Source organism: Oncorhynchus clarkii, chromosome 27 (genome assembly GCF_045791955.1).
Source record: "Oncorhynchus clarkii lewisi isolate Uvic-CL-2024 chromosome 27, UVic_Ocla_1.0, whole genome shotgun sequence".
Lineage (NCBI taxonomy): Eukaryota > Metazoa > Chordata > Actinopteri > Salmoniformes > Salmonidae > Oncorhynchus > Oncorhynchus clarkii.
Genome location: NC_092173.1, coordinates 40148378 through 40172255, shown reverse-complemented (window position 1 = coordinate 40172255; position 23878 = coordinate 40148378). Strand labels below are relative to the sequence as shown.

Sequence of the window (23878 nt, the reverse complement as noted above, 5' to 3'; positions counted from 1 at the left end):
GTGACAATGACATATGTATTCGGATTCGACATCCATACAAGCATTATACTCATATAGTATGAAATACACATTGTAAACAATATCATATATATATATATATAGGCACATTTTGCTGGGGGGCAATTAAGAGATTTGGGATCTTTGCCCACGCATTACCATGGCACTTCAATTTGTTTAGGTTGAGTTCGATTGACCTTTTTACCGCATGTTGGTTAGACAGAATGTCTGTAAGTCAGACATCTTATGACAGAACAGAGGGTCAGAGGGCACCAAGTCAGAAGTCAAGTCCAACAAATCGGTGCTCCAAGTTCAGCTTGTCAGCAATACTGCAGTTGTTTCCTGGGTCTGTAGAGCATATACATGGAGGATTTGCTCTGCGGAGACACTAAACTAAACACTTCCTGTTTAGTTCCTTTTTATCAGGATGGGCCCTGATGTTGGTGCCAGATAAGGTCACATTATTTAAGTGTGTGTGTGTGTGTGTCTCACGAGCATCATGTGGTCTTTAATCCATATGTGTGTGTGTGAGTACACACACACACACACACACACACACACACACACCAGTCAGTTGTTAATCCAATCATACACACATGATCTGTGCCCTTTGGCAGGAAGCTCCCTATGAAGGGTTCCTAACCCAGAGCTTCATTAAGATTAAATGAGCAGATAAATAGTGTGCACACTAGGCAATGAGACAGCAGGGGTTCTGCCCTAACCAGAAGAGGGGGTGATGGGAATCTGGGTAGAGGGGAAGAAGGAAAGAGGAAGATTGAGATGACAGCTGTTACTGTAAAAATGAAAAAAGAGAGGGCAGAGAGCTGTTACTGTAAGGATGAAAAAAGAGAGCGGGCAGAGAGCTTTTACTGTCAGAATGAAGGGGGGGGGGCAGATGAAAGGTAGAAACACAGGGGGTGATACAAAAAGGTAGAGAGAGAAATAAAAGAACATTATTTGACCTAACTCTGTTTCTTCCTACTATTACCACTGCTAGTGCATGTGGGAAGGACCTCCGATTTTAAAGCATTGTTTTTTACCCTGCTTGTTCTTTGTTCTGTGATGTTTCTCAATGTTTGTTATGTGGTGAAAAGCAGCGGTGCCAGCAGACAGACGGCTCCTTGGCCTGGGGTCTGGCTGAGTTCTGTCTGGCCTGGGGAGACCTGTTGCGGTCTCTCTGAGGGGGGGAATTGTATTGTCCTCCAAAACACAGATTCTATGCTCCATGTATCTCACAACACTTGCAGCTGAACTGATCCCCCCCCCCCCCTCATTATAGATGTTTTGGAGAAAAGCGTGGAGGGGGAGGCCAGTGCCCTCACTAAAGCCAAGACCCTCTACAGATCCTGCACCAATGAGAGTGAGTCTGCTGGTCTGTTTTGTTGGGGTCAATGACATTTTAAGTTAAGACATTTCAGTCAAATGAGTTGTCTACCTTTTTAAACTGTGAGTTAACCTTGGTCACTTCCTGTGTTTGTTTTCTTTTCTCCCACCAGGTCAGATTGAGAAAAGGGGCGGAGCTCCTTTACTAGACATGCTCCCTAATGTATTTGAATGGCCAATGGCAACAGACCACTGGGAGAGTGTCTATGGTAAACTACACTACTCTTCTAGCACTGTGTTTCCTACACCCATTTTTGTTTACCTATCCACAATCCAATCCAATTCAATTGTCCTCTGTCCTCTCCTCCTCTCTCCTCTCCTACTTAGGTGACACATGGAAGTTGGAGGATGCCATTGCCAGACTAAATGAAAAATACGGAACTCATGTCTTGGTTAATTTTTTTATCGGCACTGATGACAAAGACTCCAATTCACACATCATTCATGTAGGTGGCCGTCACATGCACAGAGAGACACCTATACTCCGTCACATGCACAGAGAGACGCCTGTACTCCGTCACGTGCGCAGAGAGACGCCTGTACTCCGTCACGTGCGCAGAGAGACGCCTGTACTCCGTCACGTGCGCAGAGAGACGCCTGTACTCCGTCACGTGCGCAGAGAGACGCCTGTACTCCGTCACGTGCGCAGAGAGACGCCTGTACTCCGTCACGTGCGCAGAGAGACGCCTGTACTCCGTCACGTGCGCAGAGAGACGCCTGTACTCCGTCACGTGCGCAGAGAGACGCCTGTACTCCGTCACGTGCGCAGAGAGACGCCTGTACTCCGTCACGTGCGCAGAGAGACGCCTGTACTCCGTCACGTGCGCAGAGAGACGCCTGTACTCCGTCACATGCGCCCTTTAACCCTCTTGGGTAGGGATTTAGTGTACCTATTTGCTCAAACTACTAAATCTTTTGTATACCTTTTTATATCTAACAGTGTGAGGTATTCACACACTAAACTCTCTGAACCTCCTACATTAGCAGTACGTGCTCTCATTGGTCACATAACCTCTGTTTTTACAGAAACACACACAGATCCGTCTGCATGTATTTACCAGGCATTGTTATTTAGATTTGTTTAACTGGGCAAGTTGATTTAAGAACAAATTCTTATTTTACAATGACTGCCTACACCGGCCAAACGCTAAGCAGGACGACGCTTGGCCAATTGTGCGCCGCCCTATGGGAATGCCCTATTATGTGTCTACGAATGAGCCACTGCTCCCCATTAAAGTATCCTGTTCAGTTTAACAGTCATACCAACTATTAACGATGCAGTTTCTGACCTAATGAGTAATATGGATAGGCTGTATGGTCCGGGTGTTTAGTGAGTGTATTGGCTTTCTCCTGCTGTTGGCTGCTTGTGTCCTGATATATATATTTTCTCTCTCTCTCCTCTCTCCTCTCTCTCTCTTGCCAGTTTGACCAGCAAACCAGCCTTGGCCTCTTATCCAGAGATCACTATAGCTGTACTGGGTCCTATGCAGAGGTAGGCATGTACCCGCTAAGCACATACGCACATTATTTCTCTGTCTGGAGTTGTGGCGGAAATGAGTTCTCTGTACAGGTATGTCTGGGTTTCCTGTTGTTCTGATCACTGGTCCATCCACCCAGAACACACAACGACCCACATCAGCATAGACTTCAAGCCCTCAGCATCAGTTTAGGATAAGATCGGTATCTCTCATTATAGTTACAGTGATGTGAATACAGTATCTCATTATAGTTACAGTGATGTGAATACAGTATCTCTCATTATAGTTAGTGATGTGAATACAGTAGCTCTGTAGTTACAGTGATGTGAATACAGTATCTCTGTAGTTACAGTGATGTGAATACAGTATCTCTGTAGTTACAGTGATGTGAATACAGTATCTCTGTAGTTACAGTGATGTGAATACAGTATCTCTGTAGTTACAGTGATGTGAATACAGTATCTCTCATTGTAGTTACAGTGATGTGAATACAGTATCTCTCATTATAGTTACAGTGACGTGAATACAGTATCTCTCATTATAGTTAGTGATGTGAATACAGTAGCTCTCATTATAGTTAGTGATGTGAATACAGTAGCTCTGTAGTTACAGTGATGTGAATACAGTATCTCTCATTATAGTTACAGTGATGTGAATACAGTATCTCTCATTCTTCCTTAGCTACCCAACTACTTATGACTGCTTTTCCTTTCTGTTGATACTACAATACGTGTTTTTAAGGCGTGTTTCTGTGTGTGTCCTCCCAGCCATGTAGAGCATACAAACAGTTCATGATAGACTTAGCCAAGCTTATCCGCACCGACCGCAGCCTGGTGGTCAACGAGACCCAGATCAGAGAGGAGGTCACCAGGGTCATTGAGCTGGAGAAGGACATCGCCAATGTAAGTTCGACTCCGCTGTTCTAGGAAACACCTGCTTTACTCACGAGCTGCTGTTGTGTTGTAACAAATGACTGTGAAGATGAGTGAGAGATAATGGTGGTCCTCTAGATCAGTGGGCGGGCAACTCCAGTCCTCGAGGGCCTGATTGGGTGTCACCTTTTTCTATCCCTAGCAAACACAGCTGATTTATATTGTATATACTACCGTTCAGAAGTTTGGTGTCACTTAGACATTTCCTTGTTTTTGAAAGAAAAGCACTTTTTTTTTGTCAATTAAAATAACATCAAATTGATCAGAAATACAGTGTAGACATTGTTAATGACTATTGTAGCTGGAAACGGCTGATAAAAAAAAAATTAAGACTATCTACAGAGGCCCATTATCAGCAACCAGCTAATTGATCATTTGAAAACGCGTTTGCAATCATGTTAGCACAGCTGAAATCTGTTGATTTTAAAGGCCACTATTTTTGGTTACTACATGATTCCATATGTGTTATTTCATAGTTTTCATGTCTTCACTATTATTCTACAATGTAGAAAATAGTAAAAATAAATAAAAACCATTGAATGAGTAGGTGCTCTAAAACTTTTGACCTGTGGTATACACATCTACAGTTGAAGTCGGAAGTTTACATACACTGAGGTTGGGGTCATTAAATCTCGTTTACATACTGAGGTTGGAGTCATTAAAACTAGTTTTTCAACCACTCCACTCATTTCTTGTTAACAAACTATATTTTTGGCAAGTCGGTTAGGACATCTACTTTGTGCAAGTCATTTTACCAACAACTGTTTAGACAGATTATTTCACTTCTAATTCACTGTATCACAATTCCAGTGGGTCAGACGTTTACATACACTAAGTTGACTGTGGCTTTAAACAGCTTGGAAAATTCCAGAAAATGTCATGGCTTTAGAAGCTTCTGATGGGCTATTTGACATCATTTGAGTCAATTGGAGGTGTACCTGTGGACTTATTTCAAGGCCTACCTTCAAACTCAGTGCCTCTTTGCTTGACATCGTGGGAAAATCAAAAGAAATCAGCCCAGAACTCAGAAAATAAATTGTAGACCTCTACAAGTCTGCTTCATCCTTGGGAGCAATTTCCAAATACCTGAAGGTACCACGTTCATCTGTACAAACAATAGTACGCAAGTATAAACACCATGGGACCACGCAGCAGTCATACTGCTCAGAAAGGAGACAGAACGCAGTCTCCTAGAGATGAACGTACATTGGTGCAAAAGTGCAAATCAATCCTAGAACAACAGCAAAGGACCTTGTGAAAATGCTGGAGGAAACGGGTACAAAAGTATCTATATCCACAGTAAAACGAGTCCTATATCGACATAACCTGTAAGGCCGCTCAGCAAGGAAGAAGCCACTGCTCCAAAACCGCCATAAAAAAGCCAGACTACGGTTTGCAACTGCACATGGGGACAAGGATCATACTTTTTGTCCACTGATCTGATGAAACAAAAATAGAACTGTTTGGCCATAATGACCATTGTTATGTTTGTAGGAAAAAGGGAGAGGCTTGCAAGCCGAAGAACACCATCCCAACCGTGAAGCACGTGGGTGGCAGCATCATGTTGTGGGTGTGCTTTGCTGCAGTAGGAATTGGTGTACTTCACAGAATAGAAGGCATCATGAGAATGGAAAATTATGTGGATATATTGAAGCAACATCTCAAGACATCAGTCAGGAAGTTAAAGCTTGGTCACAAATTGGTCTTCCAAATGGACAATGACCCCAAGCATACTTCCAAAGTTGTGTCAACATGGCTTAAGGACAACACAGTCAAGGTATTGGAGTGGCCATCACAAAGCCCTGACCCACTGGGTATGTGATGATGGAAATAAAAGCTGAAATAAATCATTCTGTCTGCTATTATTCTGACATTTCACAGTGGTGCTCCTAACTGACCTAAGACAGGGAATTTCTACTAGGATTAAATGTCAGGAATTGTGAATCTGAGTTTAAATGTATTTGGATAAGGTGTATGTTAACTTCTGACTTCAACTATACATACATACATACATACATACATACATACATACATACATACATACATACGTTAGTGTTTACTCCTGTCCTTCCTCATCCTCTCCCATCTATTTCTGATGTCCATCCGGGTTTTGTATTTGCCATATCTTTCAAACTGCTCTTTCACAAACGTTCTTAATCAATATACATTTTACAGCTCTGGTTCTTACCAGTTGGTGTGGTAACCAGGTGCTGCTGGTTCTTACCAGTTGGTGTGGTAACCAGGTGCTGCTGGTTCTTACCAGTTGGTGTGGTAACCAGGTGCTGCTGGTTCTTACCAGTTGGTGTGGTACCCAGGTGCTGCTGGTTCTTACCAGTTGGTGTGGTACCCAGGTGCTGCTGGTTCTTACCAGTTGGTGTGGTACCCAAGCCCTGAGCCCATGTGCTCTTTCTAAACAGATTTGTAACAGGTCCCATTGCTCAGTGCTACACTGCTGCCTTTGACAATAGAACCATCATTTTCTGGTACTGCCATTTACAGTGTAGGGAACCCTTGGCCTCAAAATGCTGTTTGTTGGAGGTCTGTCTGGACCTACACTGCTGTGTGTTTATTGACAGACAGGCATTTATGATGTGTCCAACAGTGCCTGTTGTTGATTAACATACGGTTTATCAACAGGCCACTGATACTCCAGAGGACCGTAACAACCCAGTTCTCCTCTACAACAACATGGAGCTGGGTGTTCTCAATGCGAACTTCAGCCTGGAGGTCGACACACAAGTAAGAGACTGTGTGTGGATGTGCGCGTGCTATGCGTGAGTTTTCTGCTCTGTTAACTATGTCTGATGATGAACCCCTCCTCTCAGGTGTTTGACTGGAGTTACTTCACCAGGAAGATCATGGGGACGGTCGGCATCACTGTGCCTGACACGGAGAGTGTCATCAACTACGCACCAAACTACTTCAGACGACTCAACCCTGTCCTGGCCAAGTACACCAAGAGGTGAGCACATTGACTCAGCCTTGTCCTGGCCAAGTACACCAAGAGGTGAGCACATTGACTCAGCCTTGTCCTAGCCAATTACACTGAGGTAAGAACGTTGAAAAAGACACAGAATTGTGAAGTGATGATAAGCATCAGTTATTCAAACATTCTAGTCTAGTGCATTGTAGCTAGTTGCTGGTGTAGTACATCCATGTTGTTGTTTCCAGAGACCTGCAGAACTACATGGTGTGGCGTTTTGTCATGAACATGGTGGTGGGTTTGAGCAGACAGTACAGAGACACCAGGAAAGCCTTCCGCAAGGTACAGACGCGCCATCTCCTCCTTTTACTCTCCCCTCCGCCTTTCTCTCTACGCCGTCTTCTCTTCCTACATCTCACTATCTCTCTGTGTGTGTGATGTCATCAGTGTGAGCCATGCTGCGTTGTCCCCCTGCAGGCGTTGTACGGTACCACGTCGGAGGCGGCAGTGTGGCGGCAGTGTGCCATCTACGTCAACAACAATATGGACAACGCTGTTGGAAGGCTGTACGTAGAGGAGGCCTTCTCAGGGGAGAGCAAAGAACTGGTGAGGTTAACGAGGTAGTGGGGGGGGGGAGTGTGTGTGTACCCCAGCCCTGTATGTTTTACTTACGATACAGCAGTAGTGAGGTAGTGAATCTTTGTGTGTGCTGAGCAGTGGATATTACTCATCTGTTCTGGTGCTGAGCTCCTCACACACTGTCCACTGTAACACCTGGAGCCCCTGTCCACTGTAACACCTGGAGCCCCTGTAACACCTGGAGCCCCTGTAACACCTGGAGCCCCTGTAACACCTGGAGCCCCTGTAACACCTGGAGCCCCTGTAACACCTGGAGCCCCTGTAACACCTGGAGCCCCTGTCCACTGTAACACCTGGAGCCCCTGGCCACATGTGGCCTGTCACATGAGTGTGTGTTTTAAATACCACCTGTGTGTGTAGAGGTATCTGATTGCATGGCTGCTCTTTTTAAATGTGTGCCACACTGCCTATTTCCCCTCTTCTGTGTCTTAACTGTCCTGTATGTCCGAATGATTCGCTGTGTGTGTGTGTGTGTTTACATGCATAAGCCTGTTCTGATCACCTGTTGGCTGACACAATAAGGTCTCATACCATTGAGTTAACTCTTACACAAATCATAATCTAAACACGCATATTAGCAATCAAACGTTGAGTCAGCCCCCTCATACATACCCAGCTATTTTAAACTCACGATGACAACCATAACATTTCAATGCTCACGCTAAAGCATTTCTTTCTTTAACATTCTGAAAGGAGACATCTATCACGTTCTGTTTCAGAGGAACCTGGTCTGAGATCCACTGGTGAAATTATCAGTACATGCTGATCTGCGTGTGTGTGTGTGTGTGTTAGATGGAAGAGATGATCTCTGTGATCCGCGAGGTGTTCATCAGTAACTTAGACCACCTAAGATGGATGGATGTCGAGACCAAGAAGGCTGCTGAGGAGAAGGTGAGACTCACCTGCCGATGATTTCCACCTGTCGACCTCGAGCTGATCTTTTTACCTGTCTCTGTATTACCTGTCTGTCTCTCTTCTACCTGTCTCTCCTCTGTCTCTTGTCTCTTCTACCTGTCTCTTCTAACTGTCTCTTCTCTGTCTTGTTTTACCGGTCTCTCTTCTGCCTGTCTGTCTCTCTTCTGCCTGTCTGTCTCTCTTCTGCCTGTCTGTCTCTCTTCTGCCTGTCTGCCTCTGTTTTACCGGTCTCTCTTCTACCTGTCTGTCTCTTCTACTCTGTGTCATTATCACCCTCAAACTCTCCAATACTCTATAGGCACAAGCTATCCGAGAGCGGATTGGCTACTCCAACAACATCAAGAATGACACCTACCTGAATAACGAGTATAGAAATGTGAGTGTTGAAAGATCATAATGCATTTCATCAGTGGATGTGATACAGTGGACACAGGGTTCAAACTATCATATTTGACACCAATGTGTTTGTGTGTTGGTGTTAGTTGAGCTACAGTGCAGAGGAGTACTTTGAGAATATCCTCCAGAACCTGGACTACGTACAGAAGAAACGTCTGAGGAAGCTACGGGTCAAAGTCAACAAAGAAGAGTAAGATCCTCCCTTTCCAAAACCCATTGTCAGCGCTGGCTAAGATAGCAGCCACGGCGCTAAGATTAGACTAGTTATTAACTTCTGTTGGAAAATTAATGGAAGAGTTCATAATTAATGTGAAACATCTTCCCATCTCATCACCAGATGGGTAACGGGAGCAGCCATTGTCAATGCTTTCTACTCTTCAAGCAAAAACCAAATAGGTAACAGAATCCTCTCTACCGTCTCCTCCCGTCGCCTCTACCGTCTCCTCCCGTCGCCTCTACCGTCTCCTCCCGTCGCCTCTACCGTCTCCTCCCGTCGCCTCTACCGTCTCCTCCCGTCGCCTCTACCGTCTCCTCCCGTCACCTCTACCGTCTCCTCCCGTCGCCTCTACCGTCTCCTCCCGTCGCCTCTACCGTCTCCTCCCGTCGCCTCTACCGTCTCCTCCCGTCGCCTCTACCGTCTCCTCCCGTCGCCTCTACCGTCTCCTCCCGTCGCCTCTACCGTCTCCTCCCGTCGCCTCTACCGTCTCCTCCCGTCGCCTCTACCGTCGCCTCTACCGTCGCCTCTACCGTCGCCTCTACCGTCGCCTCTACCGTCGCCTCCCGTCGCCTCTACCGTCTCCTCTACCGTCTCCTCCCGTCGCCTCTACCGTCTCCTCCCGTCGCCTCTACCGTCTCCTCCCGTCGCCTCTACTGTCACATCACGTCTACTTGCTTCTCCCATCACCTCTACTGTCACATCACCTCTACTGTCTCCTCCCATCACCTCTACTGTCTCCTTCTACTGTCACATCACTTCTACTGTCTCCTCCCATCACCTCTACTGTCACATCACCTCTACTGTCTCCTTCTACTGTCACATTACTTCTACTGTCCCATCATCTCTACTGTCACGTCACTTCTACTGCCTCCTCCCATCACCACCTCTACTGTCACCTCTACTGTCTCTCCCATCTCTGTCACCTCTACTGTCTCCTCCCGTCACCTCTACTGTCTCCTCTACTGTCACATCACCTCTACTGTCTCCTTCCATCACCTCTACTGTCACATCACCTCTACCGGCTCCTCCCATCATTTCTACTGTCATGTCACCTCCACTGTCTCCTCCCGTCACCTACTGTCTCCTCCCGTCACCTCTACTGTCTCCTCACATAATTTCTGATATGCTCTCAGTGTTTCCAGCAGGCATCCTCCAGCCTCCGTTCTTTGGTAAAGGCCAGACCAAGTCTCTGAATTTTGGAGGTATCGGCATGGTGATCGGACATGAGATCACTCACGGGTTTGATGACAACGGTAAGAGACTGTGCACATACAATTAGCTTCATAAGAATTGACAGTCCAATTTGAAAGTGTCGTTTTATGACGTGTGTACTAGCTGGTCAGCTGTCCGTAACAGTTTGTTTGTCCGGTTGCCAGGTCGTAACTACAATAAAGATGGTGACCTGAAGGAATGGTGGACGCCAAGCTCCACCCAGAACTTTGTGAATCTGTCCAAGTGCATTGTGGACCAGTATGGAAGCTTCTCCTGGGACCTGGCCAACGGACTGAATGTATGTTGTCCTCTCCTGTCCCTTTTCTCTGCATCGGTTTCCTCTTTTCTCCTCTCTTTCCCAGGAAATGTGCACTGGGTTCACATCAAATTGTATTTGTCACATGCGCCGAATACAACCTTACCATGAAATGCTTACTTACAAGCCCTTAACCAACAATGCAGTTCATGAAGTAGAGTTAAGACACCTTTTAACTTGAGATTATTTAGTAAAAATTAACACACAATAAAATAACAATAACGAGGCCATATACAGGGGGTACCGGTACAGAGTCAATGTGGAGGCTATATACAGGGGGTACCGGTAGAGAGTCAATGTGGAGGATATATACAGGGGGTACCGGTACAGAGTCAATGTGGAGGCTATATACAGGGGGTACCGGTACAGAGTCAATGTGGAGGCTATATACAGGGGGTACCGGTACCGAGTCAATCTGGAGGCTATATACAGGGGGTACCGGTACAGAGTCAATGTGGCGGCTATATACAGGGGGTACCGGTACAGTCAATGTGGAGGCTATATACAGGGGGTACAGAGTCAATGTGGAGGCTATATACAGGGGGTACCGGTACAGAGTCAATGTGGAGGCTATATACAGGGGGTACCGGTACAGTCAATGTGGAGGCTATATACAGGGGGTACCGGTACAGAGTCAATGTGGAGGCTATATACAGGGGGTACCGGTACAGAGTCAATGTGGAGGCTATATACAGGGGGTACCGGTACAGAGTCAATGTGGAGGATATATACAGGGGGTAACTGTACAGAGTCAATGTGGAGGATATATACAGGGGGTACCGGTACAGAGTCAATGTGGAGGATATATACAGGGGGTACCGGTACAGAGTCAATGTGGAGCCTATATACAGGGGGTACCGGTACAGAGTCAATGTGGAGCCTATATACAGGGGGTACTGGTACAGAGTCAATGTGGAGGCTATATACAGGGGGTAACTGTACAGAGTCAATGTGGAGGATATATACAGAGGGTAACTGTACAATGTGGAGGATATATACAGGGGTTACCGGTACAGAGTCAATGTGGAGGCTATATACAGGGGGTATCGGTACAGAGTCAATGTGGAGGCTATATAGAGGGGGTACCGGTACAGAGTCAATGTGGGGTGGCGCCTGTGTGTCAATGCACATAATCTGGGTGGTCATAGTCACTTCACCCCTACCTACATGTACAAATGACCTCAACTAGCCTGTACCCCTGCACACTGACTCAGTACCGGTACCCCCTGTATATGGCCTCCGCATTGACTCTGTACAGTTACCCCCTGTATATGGCCTCCACATTGACTCTGTACAGTTACCCCCTGTATATATCCTCCACATTGACTCTGTACAGTTACCCCCTGTATATAGCCTCCACATTGACTCTGTACCGTAATACCCTGTATATAGCCTCCACATTGACTCTGTACCGGTACCCCCTGTATATAGCCTCCACATTGACTCTGTACAGTTACCCCCTGTATATAGCCTCCACATTGACTCTGTACAGTTACCCCCTGTATATAGCCTCCACATTGACTCTGTACCGGTACCCCCTGTATATAGCCTCCACATTGACTCTGTACTGTTACCCCCTGTATATAGTCTCCACATTGACTCTGTACCGGTACTCCCTGTATTTAGTCTCCACATTGACACTGTACTTGTACCCCCTGTATATAGCCTCCGCATTGACTCTGTACAGTTACCCCCTGTATATAGCCTCCACATTGACTCTGTACAGTTACCCCCTGTATATAGTCTCCACATTGACTCTGTACCGGTACTCCCTGTATTTAGTCTCCACATTGACACTGTACTGGTACCCCCTGTATATAGCCTCCACATTGACTCTGTACCGTAATACCCTGTATATAGTCTCCACATTGACTCTGTACAGTTACCCCCTGTATATAGCCTCCACATTGACTCTGTACCGTAATACCCTGTATATAGCCTCATGTTATTGTATTATTTTTTTACTGTAGTTTATTTGGTAAATATTTTCTTAACCAACAGTGCAGTTCAAGAGTTAAGGGCTTGTAAGTAAGCATTTCACTTGTTGTATGCGGCGCATGTGACAAAGTTTGATTTGATACCCCAAAGACATGCATTTTTTTTAGAGGGTATGAGTTTTGCCATGCTCCCATAAAATTGCAGAACTATGTAAAAAAAATTACAGCACGTTCTGTAACGGTTTACCCGATATGGATGAAAATAGCCTCAAATTAAAGCTGACAGTCTGCATTTAGTCATTGTATCATTTAAAATCCAAAGTGCTGGAGTACAGAGCCAAAACAACAACAAATGTTTCAGACTGTATTGATCTGGATGTTTTTGTTTTCTGTAAGCAGCTCAATGGAAATAACACTCTGGGAGAGAACATTGCAGACAACGGCGGGATTCGCCAGTCGTACCAGGTAGGAATGCAGAAAGACAAAGATTTTACACAAGGGGAAAAAAACACAATCTGTGGAAAACAAATCAAGGAGTTTGAATACTTTCTGAAGGCACTGTAGATGGGTACTTCAATAGCCTTTAATACTTTACATTAGATAGACAGGTACTTTAATACTTTACATTAGATAGACAGGTACTTCAATAGCCTTTAATACTTTACATTAGATAGACAGGTACTTCAATACTTTACATTAGATAGACAGGTACTTTAATAGCCTTTAATACTTTACATTAGATAGACAGGTACTTCAATACTTTACATTAGATAGACAGGTACTTCAATAGCCTTTAATACTCTACATTAGATAGACAGGTACTTCAATACTTTACATTAGATAGACAGGTACTTCAATAGCCTTTAATACTTTACATTAGATAGACAGGTACTTTAATACTTTACATTAGATAGACAGGTACTTCAATACTTTACATTAGATAGACAGGTACTTTAATAGCCTTTAATACTTTACATTAGATAGACAGGTACTTCAATAGCCTTTAGTACTTTGCATTAGATAGACAGGTACTTTAATACTTTACATTAGATAGACAGGTACTTCAATACTTTACATTAGATAGACAGGTACTTTAATAGCCTTTAATACTTTACATTAGATAGACAGGTACTTCAATAGCCTTTAGTACTTTACATTAGATAGACAGGTACTTTAGTACTTTACATTAGATAGACAGGTACTTTAATACTTTACATTAGATAGACAGGTACTTCAATACTTTACATTAGATAGACAGGTACTTTAATAGCCTTTAATACTTTACATTAGATAGACAGGTACTTCAATAGCCTTTAGTACTTTACATTAGATAGACAGGTACTTTAATACTTTACATTAGATAGACAGGTACTTCAATACTTTACATTAGATAGACAGGTACTTTAATAGCCTTTAATACTTTACATTAGATAGACAGGTACTTCAATAGCATTTAATACTTTACATTAGATAGACAGGTACTTCAATAGCCTTTAGTACTTTACATTAGATAGACAGGTACTTCAATAGCCTTTAGTACTTTACATTAGATAGACAGGTACTTTAATACTTTACATTAGATAGACAGGTACTTTAGTACTTTACATTAGATAGACAGGTACTCTAATACTTTACATTAGATAGACAGGTACTCTAATACTTTACATTAGATAGACAGGTACTCTAATACTTTACATTAGATAGACAGGTACTCTAATACTTTGCATTAGATAGACAGGTACTTTAATACTTTACATTAGATAGACAGGTACTTTAATACTTTACATTAGATAGACAGGTACTTTAATACTTTACATTAGATAGACAGGTACTTTAATACTTTACATTAGATAGACAGGTACTCTAATACTTTACATTAGATAGACAGGTACTTTAATACTTTACATTAGATAGACAGGTACTTTAGTACTTTACATTAGATAGACAGGTACTTCAATAGGCTTTAATACTTTACATTAGATATACAGGTACTCTAATACTTTACATTAGATAGACAGGTACTTTAATACTTTACATTAGATAGACAGGTACTTTAATACTTTACATTAGATAGACAGGTACTCTAATACTTTACATTAGATAGACAGGTACTCTAATACTTTACATTAGATAGACAGGTACTCTAATACTTTACATTAGATAGACAGGTACTCTAATACTTTACATTAGATAGACAGGTACTTCAATACTTTACATTAGATAGACAGGTACTTTAATAGCCTTTAGTACTTTACGTTAGATAGACAGGTACTTCAATAGCCTTTAGTACTTTACATTAGATAGACAGGTACTTTAATACTTTACATTAGATAGACAGGTACTTTAGTACTTTACATTAGATAGACAGGTACTTCAATAGGCTTTAATACTTTACATTAGATAGACAGGTACTCTAATACTTTACATTAGATAGACAGGTACTTTAATACTTTACATTAGATAGACAGGTACTTTAATACTTTACATTAGATAGACATGTACTCTAATACTTTACATTAGATAGACAGGTACTCTAATACTTTACATTAGATAGACAGGTACTCTAATACTTTACATTAGATAGACAGGTACTTTAATACTTTACATTAGATAGACAGGTACTTTAATACTTTACATTAGATAGACCGGTGCTTTAATACTTTACATTAGATAGACAGGTACTTCAATAGGCTTTAATACTTTACATTAGATAGACAGGTACTTCAATAGCCTTTAATACTTTACATTAGATAGACAGGTACTTCAATAGGCTTTAATACTTTACATTAGATAGACAGGTACTTCAATAGCCTTTAATACTTTACATTAGATAGACAGGTACTTCAATAGCCTTTAGTACTTTAAATTAGATAGACAGGTACTTCAATAGCCTTTAGTACTTTACATTAGATAGACAGGTACTTCAATACTTTACATTAGATAGACAGGTACTTTAATAGCATTTAATACTTTACATTAGATAGACAGGTACTTCAATAGCCTTTAGTACTTTACATTAGATATACAGGTACTTCAATAGCCTTTAGTACTTTACATTAGATAGACAGGTACTTTAATACTTTACATTAGATAGACAGGTACTTTAGTACTTTACATTAGATAGACAGGTACTTCAATAGGCTTTAATACTTTACATTAGATAGACAGGTACTCTAATACTTTACATTAGATAGACAGGTACTTTAATACTTTACATTAGATAGACAGGTACTCTAATACTTTACATTAGATAGACAGGTACTCTAATACTTTACATTAGATAGACAGGTACTCTAATACTTTACATTAGATAGACAGGTACTCTAATACTTTACATTAGATAGACAGGTACTTTAGTACTTTACATTAGATAGACAGGTACTTCAATAGGCTTTAATACTTTACATTAGATAGACAGGTACTCTAATACTTTACATTAGATAGACAGGTACTTTAATACTTTACATTAGATAGACAGGTACTCTAATACTTTACATTAGATAGACAGGTACTTTAATACTTTACATTAGATAGACAGGTACTTTAATACTTTACATTAGATAGACAGGTACTTTAATACTTTACATTAGATAGACAGGTACTTTAATACTTTACATTAGATAGACAGGTACTCTAATACTTTACATTAGATAGACAGGTACTTTAGTACTTTACATTAGATAGACAGGTACTTCAATAGGCTTTACTACTTTACATTAGATATACAGGTACTCTAATACTTTACATTAGATAGACAGGTACTTTAATACTTTACATTAGATAGACAGGTACTCTAATACTTTACATTAGATAGACAGGTACTCTAATACTTTACATTAGATAGACAGGTACTTCAATACTTTACATTAGATAGACAGGTACTTTAATAGCCTTTAGTACTTTACATTAGATAGACAGGTACTTCAATAGCCTTTAGTACTTTACATTAGATATACAGGTACTCTAATACTTTACATTAGATAGACAGGTACTTTAGTACTTTACATTAGATAGACAGGTACTTCAATAGGCTTTAATACTTTACATTAGATATACAGGTACTCTAATACTTTACATTAGATAGACAGGTACTTTAATACTTTACATTAGATAGACAGGTACTTTAATACTTTACATTAGATAGACAGGTACTCTAATTCTTTACATTAGATAGACAGGTACTCTAATACTTTACATTAGATAGACAGGTACTCTAATACTTTACATTAGATAGACAGGTACTCTAATACTTTACATTAGATAGACAGGTACTTCAATACTTTACATTAGATAGACAGGTACTTTAATAGCCTTTAGTACTTTACATTAGATAGACAGGTACTTCAATAGGCTTTAATACTTTACATTAGATAGACAGGTACTTCAATAGCCTTTAATACTTTACATTAGATAGACAGGTACTTCAATAGCCTTTAATACTTTACATTAGATAGACAGGTACTTCAATACTTTACATTAGATAGACAGGTACTTTAATACTTTACATTAGATAGACAGGTACTTCAATACTTTACATTAGATAGACAGGTACTTTAATACTTTACATTAGATAGACAGGTACTCTAATACTTTACATTAGATAGACAGGTACTTCAATAGGCTTTAATACTTTACATTAGATAGACAGGTACTTTAATACTTTACATTAGATAGACAGGTACTCTAATACTTTACATTAGATAGACAGTTACTCTAATACTTTACATTAGATAGACAGGTACTTTATTGGACTTTAATACTTTAAGATACTTTATTAGATTTTACTTTATGATAGATGCACACTGTCAACAGTTTTTATTCAACACTATTATAAAACATCAAATGTGCTTCTCCCTACTTCCACTGCAGCTGCACTGAATCAGTAACCAAGTGTATCGATGCCCTGCATTTATATTATTATTAGCAACTCGTTGTCTATTTTATATCAAGGAATATTTCACTTTCGCTGGTCATAGGAACAACATGAATTTGTGCATGAAGCTGATGCGGTTTGACTTGAGTTTCACCATCAGGTGTAAGACGGTGCCCCCTCTCTCTCTGGTCAGTCTCACCGTAGGACAGGAAGGATAGAACAGGGACCATGAGAGGCAGACCCTCTGCTGCTCTCTCCCTCCGCTGAGACTAATGTCGTATTCAAAACGAAAAAAAAGAAAACGAGATCCGAGTGCGGAATTTTTTTTCTTCTCCAATGGCCATCCAACTCGGAAACGTGGGTGTCTTTCTAGAGCTACGACTTTCCGATCAGAAGATCACTGACGTCATGATCTGACCTCGAAAGCATTATGACCTTGACACTTACTGCTTACCAACAGACACCGGGAGACATATCCACCTTTCAGCAGGACAATAACGGTATACTGTATACCGGGGTATTTGGAAATACTCACAGGATGCTTTTTTCAATACCATCAAAACTATTTTGAAGCTTTTCAATACATTTTTATATTTGTAGCTACTTTTTAAGGAAATACTTGCAGTCAACTTGTGCAATATGTTAGCATTTACAGCAGATTTCATTTATTTTACGTGATGAATCTTGCAGTAGTTCCCCAGAACATTTGTAAATAGCACAATGGGAGAAAGTGGGAGCCGTGGGGTCCAGCTGTGCATTGACAGGGGTCGCATTTATATTGCTATATATATCTTTTTCCCTCAAGAATGATCAGGGATGTGCAACTATAGTTTTCCTTCACAGAAAATACATCATTATTGCAACACATTCCTCAGAAAAAGGCTTCATTTTCATCAGATGACAACAGAAGTGCTATTTGTCTGGCGGGAACGCAAATAAATGAGCTTACAATGAAAAGGTGAGTGTCGCAGTGGTCTAAGGCACTGCATCTCAGTGCAAGAGGCATCACTACAGTCCCTGGTTCGATTCCAGGCTGTATCACATCCAGCCGTGATTGGGAATCCCATAGGGCGGCGCACAATTGGCCCAGCTTTGTCCGGGTTTGGCCGAGGTAGGCCGTCATTGTAAAGAATTTGTTCTTAATTGACTTGCCTAGTTAAATAAAACAATTTTAAATTCAGCGATGCATGGCCATCATATTTCTAATAGAAAGAATGTAGCCAGCTTCATTTCCTAATGTTTTGCTTATTGGTAATCTTGCATTTTACTGGAGAAAGGTAGGCTGGCTACAGCGAGAAAAGTAAACAAGAAAAGTAGCTCCACTTCAGTCAGTGCTGTCTGCTGATAGAATGATGGAGAACAGTAGCTCCACATCAGTGATAGAGCTGTCTGCTGATAGAATGATGGAGAACAGTAGCTCCACATCAGTCAGTGCTGTCTGCTGATAGAATGATGGACAACAGTAGCTCCACATCAGTCAGAGAGCTGTCTGCTGATAGAATGATGGACAACAGTAGCTCCACATCAGTCAGAGAGCTGTCTGCTGATAGAATGATGGACAACAGTAGCTCCACATCAGTCAGTGCTGTCTGCTGATAGAATGATGGACAACAGTAGCTCCACATCAGTCAGTGCTGTCTGCTGATAGAATGATGGACAACAGTAGCTCCACATCAGTCAGAGAGCTGTCTGCTGATAGAATGATGGAGAACAGTAGCTCCACATCAGTGATAGAGCTGTCTGCTGATAGAATGATGGACAACAGTAGCTCCACATCAGTCAGTGCTGTCTGCTGATAGAATGATGGACAACAGTAGCTCCACATCAGTCAGAGAGCTGTCTGCTGATAGAATGATGGACAACAGTAGCTCCACATCAGTCAGAGAGCTGTCTGCTGATAGAATGATGGACAACAGTAGCTCCACATCAGGCAGTGCTGTCTGCTGATAGAATGATGGAGAACAGTAGCTCCACATCAGTCAGTGCTGTCTGCTGATAGAATGATGGAGAACAGTAGCTCCACATCAGTCAGTGCTGTCTGCTGATAAAATGCCCATTTGTGAATTCTCATCCAAGTGGAGAAGTGCAACTGAATAACTAAATGCGAACTAAAGAACTAAATCATTTTTAATCTGCGTTTACAAAACGTAGCAAGAAATTGAAAATGCATAAGAAATATTTATCCTGCGTGAAAAAATGCACAATTCTGCATTTAATGTGACCCCTAAGTTTATCTTGCTAGTTATCTAGTGGCTGAATTAATAAGGTGACAGGACATCATATAGTGTTGGCTTTCTGCCGTGTTTGAGAAGGTAAAGCCCTTTGGATGAGTTATCTGTACAGCTGCCACTGCTATCTTTTGATTTCTCCTATCTGTTCTCGGCTGGACTGCTCTTCCCCCCTCCTCTTTGAGCAGAGCAGGCAGACCCAGCGAGTCCAGGCTCCACACAGGCACAGCATGTACACATGCTGCTCCAGAGCCAGTACTGTTCTTCCTTCAGAAAAGCAAAACATTTACAAGTGAATGTCTACCGTTCACATTCACTTATAAATGTCCTAACTCACCAAAGATTATATTCGGTAGCTCCTACCTATACATGTATAACTTTATGAGCTGGATTGCCTGTCTTGGCAATTTGTTTATTTTTGTTTGCACTTGTTAGCATAGTTAGCTATTACTTGTTCTGATAATAGACGCCCAGTGAACTTTTTTGTGGGTGGTTTTACGTCCCCTTGTGGACTACGCCGGCAATACTCTAAATCCCAGGATAAGAGCAGGACGGCATGAAGATTTTAACATCTTCATAGCACCCAACCCTACCTAAAACACAAGGCCAAATATACACTGGAGTTGCTAACCAAGATTCCTGAGTTAGTTTTGAATTAAATCAGCTTAAATCTATGGCAAGACTTAAATGCCTGTCTAGCAATGATCAACAACCAACTTGAGAGCTTGAAGAATAAATGTGCAAATATTGTACAATCCAGGTGTTCAAAGCTTTGAGATTTACCCAGAAAGACTCCCAGCTGTAATCGCTGCCAAAGATGATTCTATCAAGAATTGACTCTGGTTTGAATCATGTATTTAATCCAGATATATTCGTTTTATTTTTCATTTTTTTTGTTCGAATTTGTCTTCCACTTTGACTTCACAGGGTATTTTGTGTAGATCGTTGACCAAAAAATACTATTTTAATCCCACTTTGCAACACAACAAACTTTTGAAAAAGTTGAGTGTGAATGCTTTCTGAAGGCAATGTATTTATTGTAAAGTATTAAAGGCTAATAAAGTACCTATGTGTCTTTCCTGAAGGCAAAGTGGCGTTGTTGATTTCAGGCCTATTGTACCCAGTAATACTGTATGTGCGGAAGCTCAGAGAGGATGAGTGTAAAATAAGTCTCTGTTATATACTCAGATTGAAGTGGGGTTGTAATGATTTCAGGCCAGAGAGAGGATGGAATGATTTCAGGCCAGAGAGAGGATGGAATGATTTCAGGCCAGAGAGAGGATGGAATGATTTCAGGCCAGAGAGAGGATGTAAGTGGTGGTGTTATGATTTCAGGCCTACCTTAACTATGTGGAGAAGAATGGTAATGAGCCTCTCCTGCCTGGAATAAACCTCAACCATCAACAACTCTTCTTTCTCAACTTCGCTCAGGTCAGACTGGATGGATAAGTGCATGGATGGATGGATAAGTGCATGGATGGATGGATAAGTGCATGGATGGATGGATAAGTGCATGGATGGATGGATAAGTGCATGGATGGATGGATAAGTGCATGGATGGATGGATGGATAAGTGCATGGATGGATGGATGGATAAGTGCATGGATGGATGGATGGATAAGTGCATGGATGGATGGTTAAGGGGAATAATGGATGTCACTCCCTATCACACTCCTGTCTCTTCCTCCAGGTGTGGTGTGGAACACATCGGCCACAACAAGCTGTCAACTCCATCAAAGTAGATGTACACAGTCCAGGGAAGTTCAGGTACGATCTCTCATTCCTCTCCTGTATCACTCAATGCCACTTCCTCTTCCACTAACCCCATCTCTCCTCATATTAACTCTTGGTGGCCCTCCGTGTCTCTGGTTTACCTTATTTAATTTGAATGAGTGTGATTTAGACCTGGGACACCAGGTGTGGGGATTGCCTTGTCATTCTGGCCACTGATTACCATTTCCTGTTTCCTGTTCAGGGTCCTGGGGTCCCTCCAGAACTTCCCTGAGTTTGCCAAGGCCTTCAACTGTCCCAAGAACAGCTACATGGTGCCGGACAGTATCTGCCGAGTCTGGTGATACTGTAGTCTTGACACTAGCCTACCCTGAGGCTGGTAGGGGGTGAGAGGTGGGCTTGTGTCCTCTTTCCCTTCCTAACCACCTCACCTTTCCCCTGTTAGAGCACTAGTCTGGAACAGGGGTATGTTCTATGTTCCCTGCAGGGTGGACCAGGACTGCTACACTGACTGTACAGAACAAACAGATTCAATGGACTACAGAGTGCTGTTCATAGCCAGCTCCCAGACTCTTCACCAGATCAGCAGGGTCACTGCTTTCCACGGGATACAGTCACGTCAATTCAATCTTTTTTTTGTGTGTTTGAAAATGTACTTTTCAATTCTACTTTTTTCCCCCGCTGCATTTCAATCATGACAAATAATTATTTTTGTATACAAAATGTGAGACTAATTTGAGCATCTTGAACAACAGACAAATATCCACTTATTCTAAACTGCAGCTCTGTTTGTCCAAAATGCTATTTGTTTTACACTATGAGGTGGGCCTCAATATAAACCAAAAATATACTGTATAATCAATACATTATAGATGAATATACATTGACAGTAATCAATAGTCACACTTGGGGGGATTGTATTTGATTGTATATTTAAGAAAATCACATTTTATTTTACTGAATATACACCAATGAGTATAACAAGAATTTCATAAATGTTTTTTCTGTATATGTTAATGTTTCTAAATGGATGCCAACTATGTCTATAAGCACCAAACATTTAAGTTGTTGCCTTGGAATCAGTTGGGCGACTTAGCTGGTCAGGAATTGACATACATCAAACATATTGCGATTTTTATTTTACAGCAAGAATGTGACCTTGATTCAAACTGCTCTGTCCAGCAGAGGAGGCTGGTGGGAGGAGCTATAGAAGGACGGTCTCATTACAGTGGCTGGAATGGAACCAATGGAATGGTACCAAACAAATGGAACCAATGGAATGGTACCAAACAAATGGAACCAATGGAATGGTACCAAACAAATGGAACCAATGGAATGGTACCAAACAAATGGAACCAATGGAATGGTACCAAACAAATGGAACCAACGCGTTTCACTCCGTTTCTTTGAATTCCATTCCAACCGTTACAATGAGCCCGTCCTCTTATAGGTACTTCCACCAGCCTCCTCTGGTGTTCAGTATGTGTGTGTTTTTGTCTTTTTGATGTGTGTTTTTTTTATCCGGATGTAACCACTACATTTTTCAACAAACTGATGAAGCCTTGCATGAACCATGGTGCTACTGCTGTTTTGTGTGTGTGTGTGTGTGTGGGGGGGGGGGGGGCTGAGGAAGTCAGGTTTGTAGCTGGACCCCCTCCCCCCCCACACACTGTTTACGCCAAAGATTTTTAAGTCTGAAATATTTTCCTGACTTAAAAATGTGCCACAAATAACCTCTTCTTTCTCCCTCTCTTTATATTCATTTTCACACACAGACACGGCAAACAAAACCTGTTGTCCTTGTTGATTTTCAGCATTATCACGGTGTCTTTAAGGTACAGAAGTAACTAAGTGTTAAGTTGTTTGTCTCTTTTATTCCTTTCTGGGAGAAGCAGATTTAATATTTGCGCCTGTTAAGATGTTTGGTAAGTCCTGGTTTGAAACACACTATCCTTTTAGATCCTCCATGTAAAGGGAAATGAGGTTCAGTCCACAATGTGTCATGGGACTCAAAACATACCATTTCTCAAAAATGCCACCCGTTTATGTTGCCATGTTTTCTGTGTGTATGTTTTCCCTCCTACACATACACACAACCATCTCACCTGTAGAAGGATAGACGGATATACCTCAGTTGCCTGTATTTACATACTTTGTAATAAAAAAAATCCTTAAAGAGAATGTGGTATGTTTCAGACGTATTCTTTGTGTGGTATAGAGTACATGATAGAGATATGGAGGGAGAGGGTGTGTCATTGTGCCTCCAGGGTCTATCTGAGATGACAACCAGTGGATGGATGTGTGCAGCCAGGCAACAGTTTTCCTTGGCTTTTTCCTAATTGCTGAGACAACCCAGCTCTGTGAGATCCAACACTGATCTTTTCTATATGTCAATGTGCTACTACCTCATGTGTTTGGTTGAGGAGGTCCTATATGATTTAAAGCAGAGCTACTTCTTCCTTCCCTGGGGCGGGCTGGCTCTCATCCACCTCTTCTGGTTGGTTTTGAGCTGGCAAACCAGGTGTGTGTACAGAGCCCTTAGCCAATCAGTGACAATAGTTCAGAAACCAAACATGTCAGGAAGGGACAAACAGAATCCAGCAGGACTGTGACTGTCAAGAAGTCATTCCTCAACTGAACACACAAACTGTTATACCATCCCATTTTGCCAACAGTCACAATAAGATCGATGTGTTATACC

The 23878-nt window shown here is 41.7% G+C and overlaps 1 protein-coding gene across 8 annotated transcripts in view; it reads left to right on the top strand.

Annotated features, from left to right (window-relative positions):
- Positions 1–23358, top strand: part of LOC139385589 (neprilysin-like) — a 64005-nt gene extending 40647 nt beyond the window's left edge. For 3 of the 8 annotated variants that reach the window (XR_011628969.1, XR_011628968.1, XR_011628970.1), the window contains exons 5-24: positions 1277–1357; positions 1494–1589; positions 1708–1826; positions 2804–2872; positions 3626–3760; positions 6428–6529; positions 6616–6752; positions 6962–7055; positions 7191–7319; positions 8145–8243; positions 8566–8643; positions 8750–8853; positions 9001–9059; positions 10014–10133; positions 10257–10390; positions 12745–12810; positions 20782–20877; positions 21137–21213; positions 21422–22348; positions 22641–23358. Coding sequence is in view for 5 of the 8 variants with exons in the window: in XM_071130785.1 (XP_070986886.1) it covers positions 1277–1357; positions 1494–1589; positions 1708–1826; positions 2804–2872; positions 3626–3760; positions 6428–6529; positions 6616–6752; positions 6962–7055; positions 7191–7319; positions 8145–8243; positions 8566–8643; positions 8750–8853; positions 9001–9059; positions 10014–10133; positions 10257–10390; positions 12745–12810; positions 20782–20877; positions 21137–21213; positions 21422–21521 (1895 nt within the window). In the remaining 3 variants the exon portion in view is untranslated. Of the gene's footprint in view, positions 1–1276; positions 1358–1493; positions 1590–1707; positions 1827–2803; positions 2873–3625; positions 3761–6427; positions 6530–6615; positions 6753–6961; positions 7056–7190; positions 7320–8144; positions 8244–8565; positions 8644–8749; positions 8854–9000; positions 9060–10013; positions 10134–10256; positions 10391–12744; positions 12811–20781; positions 20878–21136; positions 21214–21421 lie in introns of all 8 variants that reach the window. The other 5 variants (XM_071130788.1, XM_071130784.1, XM_071130787.1 and 2 more) reach the window with 3 other exon arrangements.
- Positions 23359–23878: the final 520 nt, after the last annotated feature.